The sequence below is a fragment of the Camelus ferus genome, chromosome 9, assembly GCF_009834535.1.
Source record: "Camelus ferus isolate YT-003-E chromosome 9, BCGSAC_Cfer_1.0, whole genome shotgun sequence".
NCBI classification, from domain to species: Eukaryota; Metazoa; Chordata; class Mammalia; order Artiodactyla; family Camelidae; genus Camelus; species Camelus ferus.
In genome coordinates, this window is record NC_045704.1 from 17,011,476 (window position 1) to 17,031,255 (window position 19,780).

General features: G+C 50.0%; 1 protein-coding gene across 5 annotated transcripts in view; it reads right to left on the bottom strand.

The window, feature by feature from the left end:
• The window catches only part of GRIK5 (glutamate ionotropic receptor kainate type subunit 5), a 51,439-nt gene that overhangs the window by 13,365 nt on the left and 18,294 nt on the right, over positions 1 to 19,780 (bottom strand). For 3 of the 5 annotated variants that reach the window (XM_032485919.1, XM_032485921.1, XM_032485920.1), the window contains 4 exons: positions 13,036 to 13,239; positions 2,310 to 2,507; positions 2,005 to 2,114; positions 1,427 to 1,600 (listed from right to left, as the gene is read on the bottom strand). In XM_032485919.1, the coding sequence (XP_032341810.1) occupies positions 1,427 to 1,600; positions 2,005 to 2,114; positions 2,310 to 2,507; positions 13,036 to 13,239 (686 nt within the window). The remainder of the gene's footprint in view (positions 1 to 1,426; positions 1,601 to 2,004; positions 2,115 to 2,309; positions 2,508 to 13,035; positions 13,240 to 19,780) is intronic. The other 2 variants (XM_032485922.1, XM_032485923.1) reach the window with 2 other exon arrangements.

Consider the following 19,780-nt stretch of genomic DNA (forward strand, 5'->3'; position numbering starts at 1 on the left):
GCCAATTCCAAAGTGTTAAACAAAAAATCATCAAGATTCAAAAGTTTCAAAGCCAATGGACTAAGCAAATTGCAAATGACTGCCAGATAGTAGTTAGTCTCACTGGGTTGGGGGAGAGAAAAACCTGCCACCATTATGGTTAATCTCAAGTAAACAAGTTTTGAATTAGACAGTATGTTTGGGACATATTCTTGACATGAAATATGATGTCTCTGTGTTTATTTATCTGTTTGTTCATTTATTCTCAGCAACTCTGCCTCCTGAGGGCTGATTTTTCACCTGAGTGCCTGGCACATGGAGAGGCCTGAGAAGCATCTGTCGCTGAATGACTACTGATGTGTGAATTCTGACTGACGGGGAGGAGGCCAAGGAAGAAGCACTCCCTGAAAAGGCCTGATGCTTCGGCTGCCCTGGAGAGGTCACCCAAGGCCGGGGGAGCAGGGCCCGGCACAGGCAGCGCTGAGGGCCTGCCGGGGGAGCGGCACTGGGGAGAAAGGCTGGCTCTGCCTGGCCCGGCCTCTAGCTGAATGCATGCTCTTTAGCAAATTACTCCCTCTCTCCAGGTCTCAGTCTTCTAATTCATAAAACCTGGAGAATATTCCTCGTCCTAAACATTCACCTCAGCTTTCTGTGGTTCTAACGAGGAAAAGGAGGTGAGAAAGGCTACATGAGCTGCCACCAAGCCCAGCTGCTCCTGGAAGGACAGGGCAGCAAATGCAAGTGCTTGTGGATGCTGGGCCCGAAAGTGACTGACGGGGCAGAGGTGGCCGAGGCCCACGGAACGGACATCAAGGCCAGGAGGGAATGCCAGCCGAGCACTACCAGGTCTCCCGAGTCTTCAAGAAGAGTGAGAAATCTAAATGTGTGAGTGAATTTGCCCAATTTTAAAATGCCAACTAATTCAAAAAAATTTAAACTATGGGCCAGACGCCATCAGTTATCGGCATCTGCTCTCTGACATGTAGCTTCTTGAAGCTTGTCTCGGGGGCACAATAAGTTCTGTCCAAGGTTCTAGGTCCCTGTGGGACTTTGAGGGAGCAAATGCCTCTCAGCCTCGGTCTCTGGACAGTGAAGGCTGTCCTGGCTCCAGGATCCTAAGTCCCTGTGACTGCCCGGGCAATGTCTAAGACAGTGATAACATTGATGCTGTCCTGATTATACTCCCTCAGGTCAGCAGGAGCACTTTTCCATCATAGCCTCACTGAACCCTTACAACCTGAGACATGGACATTTTTATCCCCATTTCTCAGACAAAGAGACCAAGGCATGAAGAGGGCATATGGCCAACCCAAAGTCACACAGCTAGTGAGTGGCAGAGCTGGGGCTCACTGCTTCCCACCGCATCCCTGTCACACAGCTGGCGTGGGTAACAGGAATGGGCCCCCCAGCCCCAAGCCCCAGGTGGGGCAGACAGACAGCCTCTCACCAGACTCCGCTGACGCAGCGCGTGGACAGCGCCCGGGGCATGATCTCCGAGCCCTGCTGCATGAAGCCCCCCACGGGGAACCAGAGACTGTTGCCCAACGTGTACTGATTCTCCAGGATGTGGGGTCGCGCCCGCAGGCACGGGTGCGGGTTATACCACTCGTAGGGGCTCAGCCTGTGGAGAGACGTGGTAGGTGGGGAGAAAAGGGAGAGAAAAAGAGGAGAGAGAACCACCATGATAAGAAGAGACAGGGGAGAAAAATGGAGGAGAAGAGAGAGACAGAGATGAAGACAGACATACCCAGAGAAATAGAGAGTGGCAGTGGGGGTAAAAGGGGAGAGGGAGAGAAAGACTGGGAAGGGGACAGGCCCAGAGAGAACCACAAGCAGAAGTCAGAGCCACAAGGAGGAAACACAGAGGCAGGGCCAGAAAGGGAGAAGGGAGGGTGCAGGGAATCCAAGGCCCTGAGCGGAGGCCAGGATGGCCCAGAGAGATAACAGAATGTGCAGGTCAGGCACTGAGGCCCAGCCCATGCCTCCTCCCCGATCTCCTTCCTGGGCAGTGAGTAGTGGACTCACCTGGCAGCCAGGAACAGGACGCAGCTGACGGCCAGGTAGGCAAGAAGCATGAAGAGCCACACAGCAGGGGAGAAGGGGTCCAGGAAGGAGAAGTAGCCAGGCTTGCGGCCCTGGTGGGAGAGGGAGTGAGACCCGGAGCCGCACTGACCTGAGCCACATCCCCAGCCCTGACCCGACCCTCTGGGGCCCACAAGCCCCACTGGCCCATCTGAGGTCCAGCCCACAGCCTCTGCTTCCCTTGGGGACACAGGCATTTGGCCCCAGTGCCAGCCCCTGCACCCCCCACATCTCTGGGGGAACCATACCATGTGCACTCGGTAGAGAATGCTGATCCCCAGGGTCATGAAGGGTTTGGAGAAGTCGATGACCTTCTCCCGCTCAGCTGTGATGGTGAACGCAGCCACAGCCAGGTCTGCCTTCTGCTGGAGGGGAAGCAGGGCAGGGGCAGAGGAGCGGGCCAGGGAGACAGATGTCCAGTTAGAGAGAACGCACTGAGGGAGCAACTGAGAGAGAATATCAGAAGCTGAGAGAGAGGCAAAGAGAGAGGATGGCAGAAGGAGCCAGGAGCTTGGACAGACTCCACGGGGGCACCTTGGGCCCAAAATTGTACCCGTGTCATCTCATGTCTGCTCTAACAGGCTTCTGTGGCCTCTTTCCTGACCAGTTGCCCTGCTTCATCCAATCCCTCCCACCCCACTGTCAAGTTCATCATTAAGACCCTGCTTTATAAAATCTACAGCCCACCCCCACCACCCCCACCATCCTGGGGTCCTGGAGAGAGCCCTAGATTGGAGTTGAGATGCCTGAATGCTGACCCACTCAGGACCCTCTTTCTGCCTTGACTTTCTCTTTCGTATTAACAACTAACAACAGGTAACATTTATCAAGTGCCTACTACGTGCCAGGCTCCATGCTAGATGGCACCGTGTACAGATTACCTTATAAAATCCACCCAACAGCTCCCTGAGGGGCACTACCAGTCCATTTTATAGAAGGGGAAACTGAGTCTCAGAGAGGCAAAGGCACGACGAGGGAGTAAAGGCAGGAGCTGGGACCACAGAGCTGAGATGTGACCTCCACTCTCCTGCCCCTGGCAGGTACTAGTGACCTCGATGCATGTATGAAAGCACCCCTGAGACACAGAACCATGCTCCGCTCAGTTGAGATAATGACCTCAGGGGAAGCTGCATGTGCCTTGAGTCAGGGAGGGCTAGTTGGGGTCCAGGTCTGAAGTGGTGAAGTGGTGGGTAGTGGGCAGGGTGGGATGGAGAAAAGGGTGTGGGTTGGGGTCTGGCTGGCACAACAGAATGCTTGATCCAAAAGAGCCCTCTCATTCTTGCCAGTGGACATGCCACATCCACAAATGTGTGCCCATAGGCTGACCCAGTGGTGCGCTGCATATGTGGACGCAGGTAGACAGATGCATGCCTTGTACATAAGGATATGGAGAAGTGGTGATGTGGGGCGGGGCTTCCCTAGAGGCCCAGTGCACACATTCAAACACATGGCCTCATGTGTGTACATAAATGACAGGCAGGGTGCTGGGAAGGGCCCGGCGCAGAAGTGGGAAGCCCTGGCTCTGCCCCAAGTTCAGTGGGTGACCAAGGGCAGGCGCTTTCATGTGTCTGGGCCTGTTTGCTCCTCTGTAAAATGGGGGAGGGGGAGTTGGCCAAGATGTCTCCTGGAGGGGAGGACCCAGCTTCCAGGATGTCCCTTCCAGGCATACTGACTCCATCCCCTAGGCCTTAACTGGAACCCAGCATTAACTCCAAATTCAAGCAGAGACCTCTCCCTGGGGCTGAAATAAAAGAGTCAAGGTCCTAGATCCCTGGCCTGGGAGGAGAGACACACTCATTCCAAAGGGGCTGAGGCTGAGAGCACATGAGGTAGACAGGCTGCGACAAAACTGGGATGGCGAGAGGGGGCACAGGTCCAAAAGATACTGCAAGGTAGAGAGAAGTGGCACAGGCTGAAGACAAAACCAAGGTCAGGGAGAGATTACGTGAGTCCAAAATAAAATCCGGGGTCAGGGAGAGAATAGACAGAACTCAAAGACAATTTGATGTCACAGAAAGAGAACAGACCCAAAAGATAAACCAAGAGCAGAGAGAGATGGCACAGGTGAAACAACCTCCGCAGGGTGAGGGAGAGACGGCACCGCACCAAGGCCAAATCCACAGGCGATGTGTGGCAGGGCCCATAACACACTGGATTTGGAGCATACCCTTGGGAATTCCTAGGTGTTGAGAGTAAGGAGCAGTTTCCCCCTTTCTTGTATACTTGTCACTCTTATGACTAATATGTGAATTGTCAGGAGCAGCATATTATTTTTATGCACCCACCCAGACAGGAGGTCTGTCCTGCCAAGGCCCTCCACGATAACAGTATTAGCCCCCTCACTGGCCTCCCTGCCTCCATTCATAACACCCCCAATCCAAAGTGATATTACCTGTTTAAAACCCATGGGTGGCTTTCCCCAGGGTGGGAGATAGGAGGTGGCAGAGTGGGAGGAAGCCGACTAAAGATGTCCACGGAGATGTGTGGTGTGAAAGCTAAGAGGGGTGGAGGTGGTCAGATTTGGGTTTCACTCTGAAGGGAGGACAGATCCTTAAATGCTCCAAGTTCCTTCCAGGTTTCTCTCAGAGGCTTTGGAACCCTCCTCCCATCCCCCACCCCCACCCCACCCTTCATTTCCAAGGGGAGACACCTAGTTTTTGGAGACTTCCCTCCCCAAGGGACCCCGGCAGTTTAATCTCTGAGATAAAATCAGGAAGAATCCAAATGATAAACCACCTGCAGAAATGACAGGGGGATTGTCTAAGTCCCCAACCCAAGCAAAGCACTTGTGACTGTCCCCTAGCTCCAAACCCGCCCCCTACACCAGCTCAGTGCAAACCTCTGTGCTTTGCTATCAGCTAGCTATCAGGCTCTGCCACTGGGGGGCGCTAGAGGGAGGCTGCAACGCTGGGTGAAGCAGAGGAATCTGCTCCTTCCTGTCTGTTCACTGTCCCCAGTCTCCCTTCTGCACCAAAGCTGCAGTTCTTCCCCAGGGCAGCAGACAAACCCAGTTTGCAGCTTCCCAGCATTTACAGAACCAGCCTCGCCGAGCCCCTCTTGGGGTGCCACGGCCAGGTGACGAGTGCCTCCTCCTTAGGGTCTCAGTTTTAGGGTCTGAATTTCAGCCCCACAGAGCCCTTCCTCTGTTTCCAGCATTTTCAACTCTTCTCTTTCCTTCTCTGTTCCATCGGAACTAGACAGACACTTCCTGCCTTGCTCCCATGATAACTGAGAGCTAGGGTGTGTAAATTACCGCCTTCAGGCCAAGTCCAGCCCATCAGTCAGACTTTGTAAATAAAGCTTTATTGGGACATGGCCATACCCACTTGTTTAGGTCTTGTCTGACTGCTTTCCATACAACAGAAGAGTTGAGTAGCTGTAACAGTATGACCCAAAAGCTGGAAATATTTAAATCTGGCCCCCTTGCAAAAAAGGTTGCTGATTCCTGCCCTGGAGTTCAACTTTTACCTTCTTGGTTACCTAGTGAACAACTTTATTTCTAGTAAATAATTCTCTTCATTCAAAGATGTCCGGAGTGACTTGTTTCCTGGCAGGATCCTGACTGTTGCAAAAATAACAACACCCCACGCATGTGAGCGCTCAGGTCACATGGTCACTCACTATCCACAGGTCGGTGTTCAGTCTCTAGAAGGGCCCCATGGTTTCTCAAAAGAACAGCATCACGCAAAGAGCAAGATTTGCTCCAAAACCCTAGAGGTCTGCGCTGAGTCACATGGCGCCTGCACCCCTATTTGCCAGCAGCACTCTGCACATCCCTGGATCTGCCGGGTTATCAGGCCCAGGTGGCAGGTCAGCGCGCACGCAGCCAGGCCCTGCTGCAGAGTCTCTGTGTGCTCTGGGCCTCCCTCAAAATGAAAAGCCTTGTGGGTTGTTTGGTAAATGGACGGAAGTAGCACTCACAGGTTACAGCCAAGTTAAAAGTTATAAGTTGCTGCTCAAATCCAAAAAACCCAGCTAACATCCGCAACACCAAACAACTCCTCCTCAGAGGTCTGAGGTTCAGCTCCGTTGGGCCCCTCGTCTGAATTTCTAAGTGTGAATCTTTCCAACTTCTTCCCCTGTCCCCTCAGCTCTCGGCATGGCAATCTTAGTTTTCTTTTTACTCTTTCAGTTAGTGGGTTAACAACTTTACATCTAGTTAACAATTCTCTATATCAGGTTCTCTCAGTTCAAACAGCTGATATGATTCTGCTAAAGTAAGTGGTGCTGTTTTTAATCTCCAGATTGGACCCTGACTGACTGATGTCAGCAGCAGGTTTACTGCCAACCTCCTTCCTAAACGCTATTTCCTGCTCGTGAGAGCTGAACAGCACAATGTTGCCAATGGGCTGGACCAGTGTGATGCTGCGTGGACTGTCGGGATTACATTCTCGGTGGTCTATATGATGGCAGAAAGCAAGAGAGTCGATGTCACCCTGAGGTAAGTGAAGGTCTGAACTTCTGGCTTCTGGTGGTCCTTGGAAAGTGGTGTGGAGAAAAAAGCATTTGCCAGGTCAGTAGCTCAAATCAGCTGCCAAGGGCTGTGCTGACTTGCTGTAGCAAAGATGTTTCATGTGGGCCAGCAACTGCAATTGGAGACACCACCTGGCTGCATTTACAATAATCCACAGTCATTCTCCAAGGTCCATCTGCCTTCTGCACAGGCCAAACAGGCCAGGTGAACGGGGATGAGATCACTGCCCCTGCTTCTTTCAAGCCATTAATGGCGGCACTAATCTCTGCAATTTCCCCAAAGTATGTAGAATTGCTTTTGGATTACTATACTGGGAAAGACGGGGAGATCTAAGGGCTCCTACTTGGCTCTTTCTACCACCATGACTCGCACTACATGGGTCAGAGAGCCAGTGTGGGATCCTGCCAGCTGTCACGTATGTTTATACCAATTAGACAACCAGGACCTGGAAAAACCCAGAGTTGAGTCCATGGACCTATCAGGCCCATTCTGGGTTGAACCTGGGCTCAAACACCATCTATCACTTGGCCACAGAAGCCCCACTGTTGTCCACCAGTCAAAGCAGGAAAAATCAAAATGATCTGCCATTGACGAAGATGACAGGAGATTGTCTGAATATCTAAACACCAATCAAACCCCTCAGTGCTGAGAAGGAGCCTGTATAGAAACTGGTGTTAAAAAAAGAAAAAGAAAAAAGAAACTGGAGTAGTCTTTCTGAAAAGCAACTCAACAATATATAACAGAAGCCATACAAAGGGTCTTCCTCTTTCCCCTCGTAATTCCACTCAGAGCTTCAATCCTAATCAGCTGCAGTGCAGGCCAAGCTTTTGTGCATAAAGATGCTTGCTTATAGTTGTTTACAACCGAACAAACAAACAAAAAAATACCTGGAAACAACTAAATATAAAAAATGCTTCAATAAATTATTATAGTACATCCACATAGCAATTAATACGCAGCCATGTAACATTCTGTTTAGGTTAAAACAATAAGATATTATTTTAGCCTTTCAGATTGACAAAGATTTTTTTAAAGGTTGATAATACCCATTGTTGGCAAGAGTGTGGGAAATTTGACATTCTTGTGCACTTCTGGTGGGAATATAAATTGGTGGAACCTTTTTGAACAGCCATTTGGCAGTATATACTTTAAAAACGTTTGTCCCCTTTGACCCAGTGCTTCCACCACTTGGAATTTATCCCTCAGGAACACGCCCATAAATTCACAGGCCCTGATGGTAGCATTGTCTATATATGAGCTAAAGCTGGAAATCACCCAAATATCCATCAATAGGGGATGAGTTAAATAATTTATGCTCAGTCACACAATGGAATCCTTTTGTCTCCACTTGAATTTCAAATAGGCATCTCAAATGATCCACCCCAGAGATAACTTTTCCACCATCCCCACCCCATCAAACTGCTCCTCCTCCCCATGTGGAAACTGGCCTTACCATCTGCCCAGCTGCTCAGGCCAAACCGTGAAGTCACCCTTGATTCCTCTCTCCCTTCTGCACACATCCCACCTGGTGGCACACCCGACTCAGCTACCCCTCAAGTGCAAGCCAGCATCTTCTCTCTTCCACATCTTCCAACGGCCTCCAAAGTGGACCATATCCTGTCTCTACTCTTGGTCCAGCCACTGTAATTATTTCTCAGAGAGCAGCCAAAATAATCATTTTAAAATTATTTTTATTTCCTTTATTTTAAAAATTTATTTATTTGGGGGGGGATTAGGTTTCTTTATTTAATGGAGGTACTGGGGATTGAACCCAGGACCTCATGCATTGCTAAGCACACACACTACCACTGAGCTATACCCTCCCCCCAACCCCCAATTAAATGATTTTTAATTAAATCAAGGTCACATATCCATATAACGGAATATTATTCAGCCCTAAAAAGGAATGCAGTACTCATCATGCTGCAACACGGATGAAACTTGAACACACTACACTGAGTGAAAAAAGCCAGACACAAAAGGCCACATATTGGATGTTTCCATTTACATGAAATCTCTAGAATAAGTAATCCATGGAGACAGAGAGCAGAGTGGTGGTTGCCAGGAGCTGGGGAAAGAGGGAATTGGGAGTGACTGCTTACTGGGTTCGGGTTTTCTTTGGGGGTCATGAAAATGTCTTGGAACTAAACAGAGGTGATGGTTGCACAACACTGTGGACATTAACTAAATGCCACTGAACTGTATACTTTAAAATCATTAATTTTATGTTTTATGAATTTCACCTCAATAAAAAAAGAAATAACAAATTAGACCTTGGCACACTTCCTGCTTAAAACCTTCTGGTGACTTCACAACAAATAAAAATAACCTCCAGACTCCTCACCAGCAAGACCCTAGTGTTCCAGGCTCCGCTCTGGGACCCCCCACAAAACTCTGTGAAGGAGGTAACATCATCCCCATTTTGAGAAAGGAAACTGAGTTCAGAGAGATAAAGTGACTTGCCAGGATCATGTGGAAACAGGCAACCTGAAGCTGGCTCTGTGTGGCGCCTAACCAGCCCACAGCTGCAGTGGACACCGTGGTGGCCGCCCAGACCCTCCTTCAGCATCGGGCACTCATGGCCCCAGCTGCCTATGGTGCCGGTGGCTGATGGTTCTCAGATCTGTAAGTGGAAGAACCCCCTTGCCCCAGGTCCTGACCCTCCCTGAGGATAGTCCCTGTCCAATGACAAGTCGGTCGGGGGTATAGTCTGGCCCCCACCTCAGGGGGATGTCTTTGGTGGCCACCCCAGCTCCAGGGCTGCCCGTGTGAGGCCCAGTCATGACTGCATTGCAGCTCATCTCCTCCCTCTGCCCAAGCCTGCTCCTCCACTCCCTCACAGGGCTGTTTTCCAAGGGCACACCAACACCCCTCCTGCCTGCTAATCTCCATCTCGGAATCTGCTTCCTGGAACCCCAACCTAAGATATCTGCTCTGCTTTTAAGGGCCAGACTGGAGGGTGCAGGCTTTTGTCCTGAGGGCCAGGGGGGTGAGGAGGGGTGGCAACAGCTGAAGCCTGTGAGGGATCGGTCAGACTTCCACTGTAGAAAGATCCTACTGGAGGACAAACTGGAATGAGAGAGATGGGAGGCGAGGAAGCTGGTGAGAAGGGCCAGGCCTGAGGTCACACCGTGGTGGTAATGGCAGGGAGAAAGCCAATTCTAGCACTAGCCACTGGGTGGAATAAATGGACCATAATTCGAGTCTGGCCTGCAAGCCCTGTGCCTGGCCCGGGGGTGACTAGGGGAATGCCTGTGCCCTGGGCTATCTTCCATCTGGAAGTCACTCATCAGCTCTGGGCCAGCCTGCTGGGGTGCCAGCCCTGGCTCTGCCTGTCACTAGCCGTGTGGCCTGGACATGGTACCTTGGTGCTTCACTCTGTCCATTAGAGAAAACTGGGCTAATTCCAGGCCTTCCTCAGGGGTGGCTGTGAGGAGTCAAGGAGTTAACACAAGTTCATAAAGCTTGGACAAGGGCCTGGCATGGCACAACACCTTGACCACTCCAGGCTCCCCTGCTGGGTGTCTGGAAAGGACACGGGCCTTGGGTCAGACACACCTGGTTGCAGCCCTGCGTGCTGGGGGCAAGTCCCTTCGCTGCTGAGCCCCAGATCTTGCATCGGTAGGAGAGCAGTTAGCCTTCAGGCCATAAAGGACTATCAGGAGAATTAAGTAACACTTGAAAAGTTCCTGGCACACGACGTGAAGTCGGCAGCTGCCACGGCTGTGTGGATGGTGGTGAGTATCAGCGTGGAGCTGGGTGTACTTGGCCATCCCCCGGCAGGCAGCTGAGCCTCGGCAAGGCCAAGCCCCGCCCATCCTTTGCACTCTCAGCCTGCTCCTCCTCCAGTGTTCTCTCCCTAAATGTCATCGCCATCGCCCAGCTGCCCAAGCCAGAAACGAGAGGAACACTCACGTCCTCTCTCTTCCATCCCCCAACCCAGGCAGTCACCAAGTCCTGGCCCTCTCCAGCCTCCCCTCAACTCCATCTCTCCCATCCCCTTACCTCCCCACAGGCCATTCAGCAGCCCCTGCCACTCCCCACCCTGATGATTCTGCTTCCTCACTTGAGTGGGTTCAAACCTTTGTGTGTAGGGGGTGCATCCCGTGGACCTCATGCTGAGGACCAAACCTTTAACCCTAAGAGCAAGGCCAGGGCTGGTCACTGCATCCTCAGGGTGTACAAGATCTGGTATACAGTAGGTACTCAATAAACACTAGCTGGCTGGAGAATGGACAAATGCATGAAGGTATGTATGTGCTGCCAGGAACAACACTAACAATGAAAGAAAGAGCACAGGCACACAGCACCCGCTCCCTGCTGGGCCCTGCTCTAAGCCCCTACATGGATTAACTCATTTCATGCTCACAACAGCCCTCCGTGCTGGCATCTTTTATTTACCCATTTTGACAGTGGAAGGAAAGACATTACAGGAAGGTTAAGTAACTTGCCTAAGGTCACACAGCAAAAGCGCAGCAGAGGTTCAAACAGGACTCAGGACCACAGTAGCAGGGACCAATCAGAAAAGCTCCCAGTCCTGCTATGCTCACCCCAAAAACCTTCATACCAAGCCCTAAGGGCTAGGCCCAAGGCACAGAAAGTTAAGATTCTTGCCTAAGGTCACACGTCTGTAAATAGGACTTCCTTGTTGATGAATAAATAGGCATCCAGTTGACGGCAACTTTGTCTGGGGGGGGTGGGCAGGGGGCTATTCCCCCAGAGTCTCATTTCTGGGGGCCCTGATGAACAAAAAATTCTGAGCCTGCATGACTGGGGGCCAGGCTATGGCAATGGAGGTCACAGGGAATTCAGGCCACCAGTTCCTGCCTCCTGTTTCCTCAGGACCTGGCTTCAGGCTGTTAAACCCACCCAGGGCAAAAGCTTTCAACTGGTTGGCTGCCTGTAGGGCAGTACCTCAGGCCTGCCCGTGGGGTGGGGAGACTGAGCCACCAGGACCCTGGGGACACCCCCACCTCCGCCTCCCCTAGAGCAGCTCTGCTTTGTCCAGGGTTCTGAGGGCACTGTCAATTGGAAAAAAGGTTCTGCAGTCAAAACAATTTTTGAAAATCAGTGCCCTGAGGGATAAATGTCCTTGTCAAGCAAAGTGGCCTTCTCCAGTGTATCCTGGTGACATTCAGGGAGACTTGGATGCAGTGAATTCTGGGATGGGAGAGACAGGAGGGTGAGAGTCTCCGAGGCCCTCAGCCAAGTCCAATGTCAAGACCATCCTGACTGTTCTGTGGCCACACACCTGCCCTGGGTGTGCCCTAAGCCAAGCCGGGGGCCAGTTTGTCTCCCCTGGGCATTTGCCCACACAGCTTCTTGTGCCTGGAATAAAAAGAGGGACTACATACAAGTAACGTGTACAGTACTGCTCCTGCTTTCTGTAACCCTCACTACAGACCTGTCAGTGATCGTTACCCCCATATGAGGGAGGGCAAACTGAGGTTCAGAAGAGAGAAAGGATTCACCTGAGCATTCAAACTCAGGTTGGTCTGACTCCAAAATATTCTTTTCATTGTAACCTTGCCTACCACCTCTCTCCCTCCTCACCTACATTTAAATTTTGCCCACACTCAGGGCTCAGCTGCTTTCCCAGTTTATTTATTTATTTTTAATGGAGGTATTGGGGATTGAACCCAGGACCTTGTGCATGCTAAGCACACACTCTACCACAGAACCCACTGAGCTATATCCTCCCTGCCTCACCCTACTCTCTCTTACACACACCCTCCTGTTTATAAATGCTGTTTGCTCTGCTCTGAACACATTCCCCTCCTCTCATACCTCCCTTCACCCTGCTGACTCCTTCACACTCTTTGGGAATTGGCTTGGGCGTCACCTCTTCTGGGAAGCCCTCCGTGGATACCTAGCTGGGTCAGGAGCCTCTGGGTCCCTCCTCTGAGTTTCTCCCATCACAGCTCTGATGGCTCTGTCTTGCGGTCATTTGCTTTTCTGCATCTTAAGGAGGCCCTAAGCTCTCAGGGACAGGGTCTAGGTCCTCTGTAGTCACCACTATATCCTGTGCCCAGCATGGTGCAAGGCACATACTAGGTGCTCAATAAACACCTACTGAATGAGTGGAAGTGTGAGCTCAACAGGCAGCCTCGATGTCCACCTCCTGGCAGGTGCTGGGCATAGTGCACATGAGGCACAGTCCCTGCCCACCTAGCCCTAGCCCTGCCTCCACAGGAAGCCTCTCTCGACCTCCTTTCCTGAGGTCTGTCCAATTCGCACACAACATCTCTTTCATCCATTCAAACCTTTGAGCACAACTGAGCCAAGGTGGCGTAGGGAAGCATCTGAAAGTAGGACACAGAAAGTGATGCACCCCCCACCCCGCCCTAGCCCCTTGTGCCCGCCCCACGGTGCTCACCAGTTGCAGGTACACAGCACACCATCAGCCCATTCCTCCTGCACTTGCCAGGCTGATTCCGAGGCACCACTGGCCACCCGCCTGCCCGCCCTCACTTGCTCACCCAGCCCAAGCCCGGCCGTACCCGGTTGATGAGCTCGCCGACCATGCCCGTCCAGGAGCCGTTGGGCTCAGGCGCCCCATACAACCCATCCTCCACCAACCGCAGGCGGTAGCGGAAGCGCAGCAGCTCGGCCAGCTCCCGCAGCATGTCCACGCAGAAGCCCTCGAAGCGCTCGTTCCCCGACAGGGCCTGGAAGTTGGGCCGGCGCATGACATATGGGTTCTCCTGGGGAAACGAGAGAAAAGAGGGGTCAGAGATTGGCTATCTGGGGGCTGGATCAGGGATCCTGGAACCCAGGCCGGGCAGCTAGATCAGGAACCTGCTCACAGAGTGGGCACGATGGAGTTGTTGCATACATCCCCTGCTGACAAATGTTCAGAGCCAGGGAAAAAGCACAAGGGCCCTGCCAGCCCCTAGCAGATTGCAGGGAGCCAGTTTTCATCTCTACCAGCTAACCTAACACTCATTTATCTCAAGTTCAAATGGCTACGAGGGAGGCAGGTAACCTGAGTGAATCAGACTGCATGGAGATTGGGCAAACTTCCAAACTGTTGACTACGACCCACAGTAAGAGATATATTTTACTTTGTAATTCACATCATACACATATATGTCCATGTGCGCACACACACACACACGCACACACGCACTTAACTAGACTTAGTTCCACAAAACAGTCCTCTCGCTTAGACGATGGCAAAATACCCCAATATTTCGTTGTGCCAAATTCATTTTTAACACAACCAATAGTGACCCATTAAACCCATGAGCCACCAAGGGATCAAAGAGGATCTGCCCACCAGGATTTAGCTCCAACCCAATGCTGCCATGAGGGAAGCAGGCCTGAGGTGCCAGATGGTCCAATGTGAAGAGAATTTGGAAGCCCAAGTTGTTTCGTAAAATCTCCTGATTATAAAGGTTAGCAACAAGTCAAATTCTAATACCAACTTTTTTAATGCTTTGCAGGATAAACACCTGACAGTCTGCAATCTCTGGCCTATGGCTGTCTTGCTACACGGACGGTTACTTCTGAAGGGTTACGAGCAAACTTTACTGACCCTCACTGTGCCAAATAAGCACAAAAGCAGAGAGAACATCCCACGCGCTAGTAAGACATGGCACATGAAGATGATGGTACCAAAAGAGAAACTTATTTTGACACAGTTATTGTCTACAGGGTTGTTTGTACAGTGTCACTCAGGAACAAGGTGGGTTAGCACTTAGGAACCAGCCAGAACAGCTCTAGCAATAACATCCACAGTGGTAACCGTGTGGACTGAACACCTGCCGAACATCAGCCCCTGCACTGTGTGTGTTCTCTGGATTTTATCACTTCAGTTCCCTACAGTGACCTTACACGGGAGGTACTCTTAGACGCACTTTACACGCGTGGGAAGTGAGGCTCACAGAGGTCAAGTGACCTTTGCCATCTCTCATTCATTCAACACATAATTACTGAGCTCTGAGGTAGATGTGGTGACAATATTTTGCAGCTTCTCCCATCAAGAGATAATTTCCCCACTCCTTGGGTCTGAGCTGGCCTCAAGACTTGCTTTGGGCAACAGAATGTGTTGAAAGGAGTGTTTGTGAATTTCAGAGCCTAAGAAAGGAGTGCTTTGTGAATTTCAATTTCCCTCTGAGGGACCTCTTAGGACCACAGTGTAAGGAATCCTGGGCCAGCCTACTAAAGGATGAGTAAACCAAGGTGTGCTGGCCAAGAGCCCAGGCTAGACACCAGCTGAACACAACCACAGTGGGCTCCGCAAAACTGCTCGGGTGACCCACAGAATTGTGAAAAATAACAATCGTTATTGTTTGAAGCCTTCAGATTTTGGGATTGTTATACAGCGATAGGTACTATGAGGTACCTATAGCCTGGATTCCAGGATCCCAACAAAGCCCCAGAATTGAGGGGTGATGGGTGGAGGAAAGTCAGTAGTTCTCTCTCTCTACGAAGCCACATTTCCAAATCCAAAATTGTAGAACTGAGAGTAGGAATGAGATAATACTAATAATAGCAGCAGCTAGCATTTCTTGTGGGCTTGCTGTGTGACAGCTCTTCTGTCAGCGTGGGAAGTCGGTATTATTACCTCTATTTTAGAGATGAGGACACTGAGGTCCCAAGAAGTGAAGTAGTAAGTGGCTGAGATGGACAAGTTGGGCTAAGTCCAAAGCTCTGCTCTTAAGCCCTGTGCCAGACTAAACTTGAGTGGACAGGATCAGACAGTGGACCTGGTAAAAGCCAGACAAAGAGATGGGGGACCCAGGCCAAGTAACGAAGCTAGAGAATCAGAAATCAAAAATTCTCTAGACAAGCACCCAGTGTGAAAACTGGAAGGTTCTTGTGCAGTCCTCTTGACATACAGAGGAGGAAACCGAAGCTCAGAGAGGTCAAGTATCTTACCCAAGGTCACAAAGCTGAAGCAGGACAGTGGGAAGGGGAGCAGAGTTGGGATTCAAAACCCAGTTGCTATGCTCTCCAAAGCCCTTGCTCCTTCCACCAAGCCAAGCTGATCTCCAAAAACAAGACTGAGGCACTTGGGTTGTGGATTTGGGTGCAAGGACTCAGGATAGGGGTGGGAGCTTATAGAGCCAAAAACAGGGACTGGGGCCTGTGAACAGAACTCAAGGTCAGAAAACGATGATCTAGCATTTAACCTACAGCCCTAGACCATCAGATCTGAGGGTCTTAAGGAGTCTCTAACCCAAGGTTTTCAGACGTCTTCAAAAAGAATCTTCTTCAGAAGCACAGCACTGCAGACAAACAGTGGGATGTTGCTAAGTCTGAGTCTAAGAATTCATTCTATGAATGGCTATGCACCTGTACACAAAAAGGTATGTCCAAGAGAGTCGTGGCCCTTGTTGCTCGTAGCAGGAACAAAGACTGAAACAGCCTAATTTGGAACAGGTTAAAAAGATTATTGATGTCATCAAAAATCCCTGGCAACTACTAAAATAACAAGTTCTATAAGATATATTAAAAGGAAAAAAACAAGCTACAGAACAACGTGTACAATATGCTATTCTTTGTGAAGGAAAGAGTGGTGATGTGCTTTTACATGCTCAGACATTTCCAGGAGGATAGGGAAAAAATGGGAGCCTGGAGAGGTAAGGAGACTGATTTTTTTTCACTCCTTACCCACTCTGCCCTCTTTGAATTCTATTTAATATAGAATTAAACTGAATTCTACTGAATTCTATTTAATTAACTTCTGTCCCGCCTCCAGTTAAACATTTTAAATATTAAAATATTTTAAATTTTTGAAATATGATGTTTGAGCAGATATTTGAAATGCAAAAGATCAAGAAGAGCCAAAGCGATCCTATGGAAGAACATGAAAACTGAAGGATTTCCCCTCCCAGATATTAACACTTAATTTAAAGCTATGGTATTTAAGACAACGTGGGATTTGCATAAAGACAAACAGACAATAAAATGGAGAGTTTGGAAACCCACACATAAATGGACTCTTGGGGGAGGGTATAGCTCAGTGGGTGCTTAGCATGTGTGAGGTCCTGGGTTTAATCCTCAGGAGCTCCATTTAATAAATGAACAAATAAATAAACCTAATTACCTCCCCCAAAAAGAAAAACCAAAAAAATTTTAAATATATGGACCTAATTTATGACTAGGGTAAACTGTGGTGAAGGGGGAAAAAATGACCATTTTAATAAATGGTGCTGTTCATTGAAACATCTGTATGGAAAAAATGGATTCTAGCCCCACTACCTCACATAATACATAAAAATCAACTCTTGGTAGATTGCAGATCTAAATGGAAAAGGTAAAATTATTCAGTTTTCAGGAAACAAGTAGGAGACTGTCTTTAAGACCTTGAGGTAGAGAATCCTTGAATTCTAAAAACATTAACTGTAAAGGAGAAAAGAATGGATAAAGTGGCCTTTAGTAAAATTAAAAATCTTTTCATCCAAAGATACCACCGAGAATGAAAAGGCAAGCCACAAAGTGGGAGAAAGGTCTCTGCAATACATATTTCGACAAAGAAATTATATCCAGAATATATAAATAGCTTACAAGTCAATAAAAAGGTCAGATACCCCAATTTTCTAAAAATAAAGATTTGAGCAGGGACTTCCCAAAAGAAGATTCCAAACAGGCAATAAATCAAAAAGTGGTCAACTTTCCTGGTCATTAGGGAGATGTAAATTAAAAATGAAAACCCCAATACGGCCAGTACCTTTCCATGTGCAGCACTGGCAAAAGCAAGGAGCAACTGGAATTCTCATTCATATGCCGCCGGTGGGAACAGAGAAGGTGCTGCCGTTTTGGAAGGTGCTTTGGCAGTATCTACAGAGGCTGAAAAACCCAGCAATTCCACTCCTGCATATGCACTCGACAGAAATGCCCGTACAGTCACCAAAACGTATGAGGTACAATGTGCATAGCAGGACTATGCATAATAGCAAAAGAACCAGAAAAACCCCAACGTGCATCAATTTGGTGGGTAAGTAAATCGCAGTGCGTTCACAGAACAGAACAGACGAGACTAAATTACTTGCACCAGCTTGGGTGAGTCTCACAAACACATGTTGTGCACAAGGGGAAAGACACAAGAGAGGACAAGAGCTTGATGTCACTTATGTGAAGTTCAAAGTGGGTGATTAAAGTTGAGACCATTGAGGCCTTAGAGACCGGAAGAGATGTAAGAGGGCTGGGGGTAGGAGGGCTGGTTCCAAAGGTGTGTTCAGTTATGATTTGGGCAAGTTTCTGTATGTATGTTACACTTCCATGAACATCTCTTGAAACTAAAAACAAAAGTGTTAAAGTAGGATGGGTTCTAGAACATTCCTCACAAGCTGCTTGCCTGGGCCCTTTCATAAATCCAGGACCCAACTCCATATCCAGAGCTCCCTGGAGTACAGTTTAAAGGACGCTGATCTAGTCCAACCCCTTCAGTCTATTATGAATATTGTAATACCCTCATTTTACAGGAGGGAACTGAGAAGAAAGAAGAGATCTGCCCACGTCACGTAGTGTGTGGATGGCAGGGCCAGGCTTTGCAGCCTCGAGGGCTCAGAAAGAAGCAGAAATCAAGGTGGTGTGGGGCAAAGTAGAGGCACATGGGCTCAGTCATCTTCAGGTTGGGCAACCCATGTCATCTAAGCCCTGGTTTTATCTGAAAATCAGGGGTGATAATGGTACCAGCCTCAGGGCTGCCATGAAGACTGAGTAATACCAGGAAAGGGCTCGGCACACAGCTCAGAGACTTTGGCCATGATGACTGCTATTTTTACTGAGGATGCCAGATGGGGAGAGAAAACGAACTCACATGTGCTCAGCACACCTTCCCAGCGGGGCACTGCCATAGGGAACTTCTGATCTCATGCGATTCTCCCACAGCCCTTCAAGGTGGGATTATTAGATCCATTTTACAGATGAAGGTATAGAAACTGGAGAGCTGAACGACCTGAAGTCCAGATAAAGCCAGGAATGCAAGTAAGGTCTATCTGACCCCAGAGGCACCAAAGAGCAGGATGAGACCACAGCTTGATGAAGGGAGTGCCCTGAGAAAACCCTCTGGCAAGGGGCCTGGGACTGAGGGAAGGGCCCTGCACAGCCTCACCTTCTGGGGCCTCTCCTGCACCCCCAGCTTCTCTGCGGGACCTCTCTCAGTCTTGGCGTCAGCCCACCCTCCATCAGCTCCAGACCTGTGGGACCCATCCCAGGGACAGCCCAGCCTCCACCCCACTGAGGATCTCTTGCTCCCTCCCTCAACCCAGCCCATCCTCAACAAATGCCTGTCCCCCTCCACAGCCCCAGCCCAGCTTAGGCCTGTCCTACCGACCTGGGGCACCACTCTCTCCTACAGCCTCCCTCATGGGCTCAGCTTTCCTGACATCCAGATTTGGCCCTGACCTTCCTGCTGAACAGTCTCCAAGGTAGAGGGTAAGAGTAACGAAGTCCTGAGACCCTTCCCCACCCCTGCAGCAGCACTCACCACCCCTTGTCTGTTAGGTGCCAGGCACCATTCTAGGCACTGGGGACAGAGCAGGGAATAGCACAAGTCCTGACAGCTTCTTGCCCCAGGTGCCCAGGCTGACTCATGTCTCAATCCCGAAGTGCCTGGCACAGGGCCTGCCTAGAAACACAAGTCGGAAGATGTTGGTAAATGAATGGGCATGTCTGGCTATGCACACTGAGGCCACTGCCTCCAACTCCAACCTGGCACATACTTCCTGAGCCCCTGCTCCTGCAGTTCCTGCTGCCTGGAATGCCAGGCCCCTCCTCTATGTACCCAATTCCTACACAGCTTCTAAATCCCCATTTACCACCACCTCCTCTATGAACCCTTCCTCAGTCCTTCTAAAGTTGAGACAGTCCCTCCTTTCTGTGGGAGTCCCTTATTACCTTGTGTGGGAACGACTGTGTCCAGGTCTGTCTCCTCCATCAGACTAGGATCCCCTCTCCAGGGCCCCTCAAGGCTAGGGAAACCATGAGACCACCTGTGACTCATAAATGTACCTCCAGAACTCGTGTGAGGCCTGGCACACAGCAGCTTCAGTAAATATTTGTGGAATGAATGGACAAATGAATGAATCCATCAAGAGAAGAATGAAGGTCAGGAAGAGAACACTGGCTCATGGGCCTCAGGGAGAAGGGGAGACACAAGAAGAGACTTGAAGCCCCCCACCCCAGGGTCACAGCTCTGCTGTCCTGACATCCCCTCTGACCTCGGGCCCTGCTGCCCACCAAGAACCCCATCTCTTCCGGGTCCAGGAAGCCTTTAGGGTTGACTACACATCC